The following is a 10,193-nucleotide window of genomic DNA, read 5'->3' on the forward strand; positions in this document are numbered from 1 at the left end:
TTAAAGGCGCCATACTTCCTCTTTTCTACTTTGTGATTATATAACTAAGTTGTTAGGGATGTTTTCTGAAGACACTTGCATGCAGATACGAAGTGTCACTTATATCATTGTAACTACTATCAGGGCTTTTTCGTACATTAGTGACAAGAAATACATAAGCGGTCAATGCAAATTCTTCGTGTTTCCCCCTACTTGTTTTTTTTCCCTGTTGTTTGGGAGGGTATCAGGGGACTCTCGCAAAACAAAAACATCTCTGTTGCAATTGTGTACATTTCTTGCATAGAGATTGACTAGACTACTCTATACGAGGGAACGTTATTTGCACCTTCAATTATTTCAGCCTATTCTTGCCTTGTTCTTTCTCATATAGATACGTATGAATGTACACAAATTCGGGGCGGGGGGGGGGGGATTCTCCACTCAACAAGCTTGCTTTTAGGAGACTTACCCAACTTAATCTATTCAGTTTTGTTTCTCATGTAATGATATATCTTGTAATTTTAAATGATTGAGTGGAAATAAATTGAACTATGAACTTGAAGGGTATGACATTTATCTCTTCAGCACTAATATTTTGACTTAAAGACACTGGACACCATTGGTAATTGTCAAAGACTAGGTCTTCACAGTTGGTGTATCTCAACATATGCATAAAATAACGAACCTGTGAACATTTGGACTCAATTGGTCGCCGATGTTGAGAGAGAATAATGGAAGAAAAAACACCCTTAGTCGCACAAGTTGTGTGCTTTCAGCAGATGCTTGAATTCGAGACCTCAAATTCTAAATAATTTATGAGGTCTCGAAATCAAATTCGTGGAACATTACATCTTTCTCGAAAACTACTTCAGAAGGTGCCATTTCTCACAATGTGTTATATTATAACGCCCCTTACAAATATTCAGCCTTTTCATTGGTTACTAGAAACGGCGGCCGTGTGATAGTGCATCGTTTGCCGTGTGATAGTCCGACGACTATCACACGGCATGCAGTACCCAGACGTCTTTTCACCCACCTCGAACCCAATCAGTTGTGCATCTGTGTACCTGAAACGCGCGTACGAGCGTTACGTGTACGAGGATGATAAATAGTCTGTTGGGGGTGTTATAAAAAAAATATTGACTGCTTTTACTCGTGCTATTGTTAAACTCCGACTCCCTCGGTGATCCCCGGACCGTTCCATTTTCCCTCGGCTTAGAACGCTCCGGGGATCACCTCGGGTGTCGTAGTTTTAACCATAGCACTCGAAGCAGTCAATATTTGTATACTATCAACCTCTCCCCATTACTCGTTACCAAGTAAGGTTTTACTCTAATAATTATTTGGAGTAATTACCAATAGTGTCCACTGCGTTTAACTACATCTTTGATCCATTCCTACAGGTGGCTGTGATGGAGATGCATATGTATGCAGCCCAGGAGATTGTATCCCGGCTAATTGGCAATGTGACACCTGGAATGATTGTCCAGGTGGTGTAGATGAACTTGACTGTCACGGTAAATTCACCCCTGAAACTACCCTCTCGTCTTCCGTTTTTATTATGTTTTATTTTTATAAAGCTATTATTATTATTATTATTCATTTTGGTTTTTACCCATATACACCGATGTGTGTTAGCACTGTATACTCAGTACTTACCCGAGTTCTGTGAAAAAAATCACAGGCATAATTACTCGTTTGAGATTCGAACCCACGTCAGAAAACATTTGCAAAAACAACACCCACAAAACACTACAAAAACAAGGGGAAGAAAAAAACACTTTAAAAACCCATATCCAACCTCTAATGGACTTAAAACCCTTTTATTCCCTTAATAAAACTTGTACTAAGGAAGATTATGTGTGGAGTTGCACACAATCTGGTCTTTGTCCAAGACGTCAGTGATCGATAGTGGAAAAGTGTACTATACGCTCAGTTGTAAATCGCTACAACGCGCCCTCCTACGGTATGTTTTAATCTACTTGACTGCCTCGCACTAGACTGGTCCCCTGTCTGCATCCGCAACTCAAAATGTGACGTCAGATGTTTAGGCTCATTGATCAATAAAATAATATAGATTAATGTTCAGGAGGCTAGCCTGAACAATTGAAGTCACACTTTGAGGCTCGTGAACAACGCCAGAGTGGCCTTTAGTGTAGGTCAATTTCCGTCCATCTTCACCTTTCACCTACATTCATATGCAGACGAACGCAAGTGCAGCTGCCAAACGTCACCTCGGACCAATCAAAACACAGATACAGAATGCCTACGTCACTGCACGTTTATCCAATGAAATTATTGCAACCAATGAAATCAACATACGCATAAAATAACAAATCTGTGAAAAGTTTGACTCAAATTGGTCATCGAAGTTGCAAAACAGGTTAATGAAAGAAAAAAAACACCCTTGTTGCACGTGCTTTCACTTTCAGATGCCTTATAAAAGGCTTCGGGCCCGAAGTCTTTTATTATTTGAGTTAGAAATTACCTCTTTATCAAAAAATACGTTACTTAAGATGGAACCATTTCTCACAATGATTTATACTTTCAACAGCTCTTCATTGCTCGTTAAAATTAACAATTAAGTTATTTTGCTTTAAAATATGTTGGATAATGCCCTTAACTGCATGTTTGATCCATTCATATAGGCAACTGTCGTGAGAAAGAGTTCACATGCAGTAATGGAGCGTGTGTCTGGTCTATCTCGCGTTGCGACGGCTGGGATGATTGTCCAGATGGAGGTGATGAAATCGGATGTGACGACGGTAAATTGTACTAAAATCTAATGTCTCATCTGTTATTTTCATCATTCAGGATTTGAATTCAAGATACAGCTGGTTCAACGATAGGTTCCCAGTATAGCATTCACACACCCAATACCCTGACAAGGATTATAATGACTGTTTTGTTTTTATTAATTAATGATTCATTTAGAAACGGGTCAAGCTCGATCAAAGACCTCAAGTCAGTCGAAAACGACGCAACCAGTTTCGAAATATTAAAGGGACACGTTGTCTGGGATCGGTCGGGTTGGTCATTGAAAACCGTTTGAAACCGTGTGTTACGTAATGCATATGGTTAGAAATAATATGTTTTAAAAGTAGAATATAATGATCCAGACAAACATGCCTCGAAAATGTGTTGTTTTCTTTTTACGTCGTGAACTAACACGGTCGGCCATTTTATAGACTAAAACAAGTTAATAGTTCGCGACGTACAGGGAAAACCATGCGATTTCGAGGCATATTTGTGTGGATTGTTATATTCTACTTTTAAAACGTATTTCTAACCATATGCATTTTATAAAAAACGGTTTCAAACGCATTTGATATACCAACTTGCCCAATCCAAGGCAACGTTTCCCGTAATGGGAAGTTAACATGGGCTGGATGTGGAGTATTGAAAAGAGGGCGCTATCAGAAGTAGTTTGTACATATTATTCATTCATTCAATCATTCAAACTTACATTTATTTCCATACTTCATCAAAGCAGTACAACATTTTTTTTTTGTAAAGGAGTAATCAATAAACAAAGCTATTAATTTAACGAGGCAGAGAAAAATAAATAATAAAGTATGGAGGCATTATCTGAAGCCGAGGCTTATATTGAGATGCCTTGGGACAGACACACATAGCATAAAAAGGGACAAGAACGTACGGACAGACAATATAGTTGGCTGTACAGTTTGCCATATGGGGAGGGGGGGGGGGACCAGAATATCTGGGGAAAAGAAGCTCCTGCCACACTGGCCAAAAAATCGACACATTTTAAATGGTCCTGATTTTCACTTTTTTTGTCTTGTTCCTTGAAAAAAAAACCATTACAAAATTAACTTAAATGAAGCACTTGCTTTCACTAGCTCTGCCGCCACATAATTGGAACGCTATTGCGCTTGCGTTAATTATGAGAATGATAATCATGTCCTTTGTCAGTACTAATGATTTGACGAAACTCTATGTTTGATCCATTCCAGTGGTCTGTGATGACGATCAATTTAGATGCAGCACTGGATATTGTGTCCCGTCTTTCTTCGCTTGCGACGCCTATGCCAATTGTCCAGATGGTGATGATGAACTCAACTGTCCCGGTAAATGCAACCCTAAAACTAATAATATAATATAAAAGTGGCTTCTTATATAGCGCGCATATCTGTCACTCAGTGACGATGAGGGCGCTTTAACATGAAGTGCTTCATGAAAGGTATGTGGGACTACGTTTGAATTATGAGACCTACTCTTTTAACATAGCACCATGTAATGGTTAATGATGTACTGTGGTGCAATTTACTGCCAATCCAGCCAGGAACACCGGAGCGAAGCCCCCTTTTTGTTTCGATAAGTGCACTGGGTTCTTTTAGGTGCGTTACACAACACACGGGACCGACGAATTTACGTCACATCCGAACGACGAAACAATTAATGGTTCGAATTCGGTGCTTTTAACCGCTCGGCCACGAAACCCTCACAACTACTCCCTCGTCCCCCATTTTCCTTTCATATTGTGTGGAGTTGAGCTCAAGCTGAAAATGGAGCTGGTTCAACGATAGCTTCCCAGTTCTCTGGCACAAATTGTGATTATTTTTTACTACAAATTATAATTTTTTTGTTTCAAGAAAAGGCACAGCTCGACCCACTTCACGTCAGTCGAAAAACGGCGTAGCGATTTCGAAAGATTCATCGAAAGTGCTTGAACGCGAGGCCTAACGTCGACAATTATTTATCAGCAGTCTTCATAAATATTACTTTTAATTATTTGTATATTTGGACTACTATTTTTTTGTCGGTTTTTGTTTTGCGGTGACACTTTCTTTCTGTTATTTTTGATACTGCGGAAATAAATTGGAGTTGAAGTATAAGTTTTCTTTCGAACTGCGCCCATTTTTTATTTATTCATTTCTTGCTTACCCTAGGGAAACCTTTCAATTAGAACACTGATTTTCAAAGTTGGCCAGCGTTAAAACACCAATTAAAATGTTTTTAAGTATAGTTACATTATATGCCTATTAAATTTATATGATTTGAGATATCAATATATTATTATATTTGGTTTGCAGTATTACACACCATGTGTGTATTATCTTGCCAGGTAGAGTTTTGTTCATGAGACTTCTCAGTTCTTAAAAGAACTGTCCTGCTTTTTAGCTACTACTGGGCGGAATGCATAACATTGGCTCGACTACTACTTTCGCTGTTAGGATTTTTTTAACTGCACTACTGCGGGGAGTCAATCAAGTCATTCTTATTCTGATAGCAGACGAGTCAACATATATTTTTTCCTCCGTCTTCTATATTATGTTCAGTAATACAAATTACAAAATTGTGTCCAGTGCCTTTAAAGGGATGGTACACGTTTTGTAATTACTCAAAACAAATTTCAACTTAAAAACTGACTTTGTAATGAGCATTGGAGAGCTGTTGATTGTATAAAACATTGTTAGAAACGGCTCCCTCTGAAGTAGCATAGATTTTGTGAAAGAAGTCTTTTATTCCTATCTGAAAGCACACAATTATTCGTCCAACGAGGGAGTTTTTTTCTGTCATCATTTTCTCGCAACTCCGATGACCAATTGAGCTCAAATTTTCACAGGTTTGTTATTTTATGCTTATGTTGGGCTACACCAAGTGAGAAGACTGGTCTTTGGCAACTACCAAACGTGTACCTTCTCTTTAACTGCATGTTTGATCCATCCCTAAAGGTAACTGTAGTGAGAATAAGTTCACCTGCAGCAACGGAGCGTGTCTATCGGCTGTATGGCAATGCGACGGCTTGGAGGATTGTCCAGATGGAGGTGATGAAATCGGGTGTAATTACGGTAAATTCTACTAAAAACTAATTTCTCGTCTTTTGTATCATCATTCAGGATTTGAATTCAAGATACAGCTGGTTCAACGATAGGTTACCAGTATAGCATTCACATACTGAATACTCTGACAACGATTATGACTATTTTGTTTTAATTATTAATTGAGGGAATCGATGTATGGTGAAGAGGTTTTAAACTTGTGGTTTAAACCCGCCGAGGCCTGGTTCTTGATAATTTTACCGAGACGAAATAACTTTACCTTCATAATGTAAAACAAAACCCTGTACATTCGAGAACGAAATCTTGCTATATTTGCCCCTCGCCGCTAGTCACTCCTATACGCAATTTACGCGTTTCTATCCACGTTAATGGGCCAATTTAATCATGGAAACTAAACATCTTGTTTCTGCCTCTCATAACAGCTAATCGCGCGACTAGGTTGGGAACCAGACTAAATGAATCTGCCGCAGACGACATTCACTTCAGTGCATTCAGTCAACATTTTAATAAAATCAAAAATGTATAAATTGTCTCAAATATAATCATAACACACTACCCTAAGTTTGACCAAGCTTCGATACCCTTAAACTTTCGGGGAAAAATTCAGCTTGCTTGGTTAAAATACAAAGTGATGAATAAGTTATAACGTCAGAAATCCAAGTTGTATACTGCTTATGCTGATTCAGTGACCACACATAATTATGCTATGCTGTGTTTAAACACTTCTGGCTGTGGTTGTATAGCATCCGTTTAAACACCCCACGAGGTATCCTCTCAGCCAATCAAAAAGGAGAAACTGTCTCAGGTATTTATAAATGTAATTCATTTAGAAACGGTCCAAGCTCGATCAAATACCTCAAGTCAGTCGAAAACGACGCAAGTGCTTTTTGGAGCCGATGTCACAGGGAATTCAGGGAAATTAACATGGGCTGGAGGAGGAGTATTCACAAGAGGGCGCTATCAGAAGTAGTTTGTACAAGTACATGTTAATAGTTTGCCATAATGTCGGGGGGGGGGGGGCAGAATCTCCTGCCACAGCGGCCAAAATTCGACAAATTGTTTAAAGGCAGTGGACACTATTGGTAATACTCAACATAATTATTAGCATAAAACTATACTTTGAAATGAGGGGAGCTGTTGGTGGTATAAAACATTGTGAGAAACGGCTCCCTCTGAAGTGACACAGTTTTTGAGAAAGAAGTAAATTTACACGAATTTGATTTCGAGACCTCAGATTTAGAATTTGAGGTCTCGAAAACAAGCATCTGTTTTTTCTTTCATAGTTATCTCGCAATTTCGACGACCGATTGAGCTCAAACTTTCACATGTTTGTTATTTTATGCATATGTTGAGATACACCAAGTGAGAATACCGGTCTTTGACAATTACCAATAGTGCCCAGTGTCTTTTAAATGGTCATGAACTACTTGTTTTCTCTTGAGACTTGAACAAATAATAATAACCATTATAATAAAAATCGTTCGCTCCTTAATGTTTGTGTGTAAGAGATATCTTTTGCATTAACCTTGAATGAAGCACTTGCTTTCACTAGCTCTGGCGCCACATAATTGGAACGTTATTTCGCGCCTTGCGTTAATTAGGAGAATGATAATTATGTCATTCGTCAGTACTAATGATTTGATTAAACTCTATGTTTGATCCAATTCTTATAGTCTGTGATGACGATGAGTTTAAATGCAACTCTGGGTATTGTATCCCGTCTGTCTTCAAATGTGACGGCGTTTCCAGTTGTCCAGATGGTGATGATGAACTCAACTGTTCCGGTAAATTCAACCCTAGAACTAACACTATATTATTATAAGAGTGGCTTCTTATCAAAGCGCGCATATCCGTCACTAAGTAGTGACGATCAATGCGATTTAAAAAACCGTGTTTCATGCAAGGGTATGTGAGACTACACGTTTAAGTAACATTTATATTTTTCCTACGTCTTCTACATTTGCAGACTTGCAGAATAAATAATATCAGAGTACAACGAAAGCCGAGTCCTCATTTTCCCCAAACGGCATTAAACCAACCTGAGTGGCACAATTAAAACACTAGACAAAAACAATTACAGTTACACAAGCGATATATTCACCACAACTTGGCCTCAGACGGATCATTTGATCCCACTTTCGGTCCCAATACACTCCAATGAAAATAATCCTTATCGTTTGACACTGTTTTATTAGATGCGGGACTCGATAAGAAGAGAAGTGCCAGGAATCTTCCCCGTCCGCCCAGCAAGATGGCCAAGAAACACATGAAGACAGAAAGACAGAAATACATCCCTGGCCCTGACATCATCAACGAGGGACAATAATGCGATAAATATGAGCAGACTGGGTGCCAAGAAGGCACTGGTGATGCGGCCTGATCTTGCGGCCTGATCTTGCTGACATCATTAGCTTCTCACCACGTTTCAGCTCCTCTTCAGAATAGAAATGACCGGAACAAAATAGACTGACATATCGGTAAACTTTGGAGTTTATCAATTATGTTAAATAGCGTAGTTTCAAGTCAAAATCGTGGTTGCGATTCTACATGTTGTTAGACATTATTTTTTTACTGTCTACTATTTTAAAACGATCATTCGTCGTCAGTTTAAAGACACTGGACACCTTTGGTAGTCTTCTCACTTGGTGTATCTCAACACACGCATAAAATAACAATGTGAAAATTTGAGCTCGATTGGTCATCGGAGTTGCGAGATAACTTTGAAAGAAAAAAACACCCTTGTCACACGAAGTTGTGTGCTTTCAGATGCTTGATTTCGAGACGTCAAATTCTAAACTTGCGGTCTCGAAATCAAATTCGTGGAAAATTACTTCTTTCTCGAAAACTACTCCACTTCAGAGGGAGCCGTTTCTCACAATGTTTTATACTATCAACCTCTCCCCATTACTTGTTACCAAGTAAGGTTTTATGCTAATAATTATGTTGAGTAACTACCAATAGTGTCCACTGCCTTTAAGATGAAACAAATCGTCTCAAAAGCTTCGACTACTTTTCATATAACATAAAATCAATGTCAAATTGTTTCAGTTACTTGTCTTGCTGATCGCAATAGTTTGAATTTATTGGACCGTGACATCCCCGATAGTTTTCATTGAATATGTATAATTACATATAAGCTGAAAATTACAATCTGACAGTAATAAATTGATAAAAACATTATTACTAAATAAAAACAAGCATTCACCAATATGATTATGTTTCCCTTCAACGCAAACAAATCGATCAACGTTTTGAAAAATATATCTTTCTAAACTCATTTTTCATCAACTTCAACTTATGTACGATATTTTGCCTGATTTTAACTTTTTTTTCTTGATTTCTGACATAAATGAGTCTGTTTTAGCGTAAAGTATTATGACATTTTGCACCGTTGTGATTTCATGGTGACACTTTCGGTAAACAGTATTGTCCAAGGCCCACACTTCGTGTATCACAACTTATATATAAAATAACAAACCTGTAAAAATTTAGGCTCAATCGGTTATCGGAGACGGGAGAAAATAAGGGGAAGGGAAACCCCACTCTTGTTTCCGCACGTTCCGCCGTCATGACACGCGTTTAAAATAAATCCGCAATCCTCGCTAACGAGAATTGATACTGTTTTAATGTTTTCTCAAAAAGTAAAGCATTTCATGGAATAATATTCCAAGAGAAGTCTTTCACCATTACTTTCTGTACACCCTGTAAATTATTTGTAAATCTGTGAACTTTTATTTTTTTGTACCGAAAGTGTCCAATGGCTTTAATCATGCTATCGTTGCCTTAGGTCATGGTCCTCCTTTGTTATCTAATCACGAATAGCAACTCTTCAAGTACAACATGAAACCAGACAAATTTGTCAGTCAAGCATTGGTTTGGCATTTTGGTTTAAATCATAGACAAATGATTACAACCGCATTGTAAAAGTCTAACTAGACCATTACCACACCATCTTGATTACACCCCATTCAAATCAATGCTATCAAACCGAGGCTTGAAGGGCTAGTAGTCTGGTTCCATTTTGTACAATAAATATCAGCATCTTTAAACTGCTTTTGGATACAATGAAAAATGTCGGCCACTAATTTCATGGCTCTGCTTAACCGCGGAGTTTGGCACCTATATCTCATAGAATGGTGTGTTTTATTCGGCTCGGTAAGTGCAGTATATTCTGCGGTAAACAAAGCCATGACATTGGACCCAGCCGTCGATTTACACAAAACTCTTTCCTAACTTTGGAATCATCTTAGGACGTACGGAGTTCAGTTCCGTATCCAAGTACGTAGGACGCATTGAACCCATCCTAAGTTAGGACGGGTTACTCGTCCTAACTCGAGTTAGGATTAATCATAGCGTTTCGTGAAATCGGCCGCAGGTCACACGACGAATGAATGGCAGATTTATTGGAAA

At 38.4% G+C, this 10,193-nt stretch overlaps 1 protein-coding gene across 1 annotated transcript; it reads left to right on the forward strand.

Moving 5' to 3' along the window:
• The first annotated feature begins 4,161 nt into the window (after nt 1-4,161).
• Nucleotides 4,162-8,392, forward strand: LOC117305982 (very low-density lipoprotein receptor-like). The gene is made up of 4 exons (XM_033790831.1): nt 4,162-4,180; nt 5,676-5,792; nt 7,457-7,567; nt 7,979-8,392. Exons 1-4 carry the CDS (start codon nt 4,162-4,164, stop codon nt 8,107-8,109), a joined length of 378 nt encoding a protein of 125 aa, XP_033646722.1. The 3' UTR covers nt 8,110-8,392.
• Nucleotides 8,393-10,193: the final 1,801 nt, after the last annotated feature.

This window comes from Asterias rubens, unplaced genomic scaffold (genome assembly GCF_902459465.1).
Source record: "Asterias rubens unplaced genomic scaffold, eAstRub1.3, whole genome shotgun sequence".
NCBI classification, from domain to species: domain Eukaryota; kingdom Metazoa; phylum Echinodermata; class Asteroidea; order Forcipulatida; family Asteriidae; genus Asterias; species Asterias rubens.

What these genes read in the sequence shown, in the direction of transcription:
- LOC117305982 (XM_033790831.1), top strand. An exon ending in TGAAATCGGGTGTAATTACG is followed by an intron (nt 5,793 to 7,456) that starts GTAAATTCTACT and finishes CAATTCTTATAG; the next exon opens with TCTGTGATGACGATGAGTTT. An exon ending in TGATGAACTCAACTGTTCCG is followed by an intron (nt 7,568 to 7,978) that starts GTAAATTCAACC and finishes CTGTTTTATTAG; the next exon opens with ATGCGGGACTCGATAAGAAG.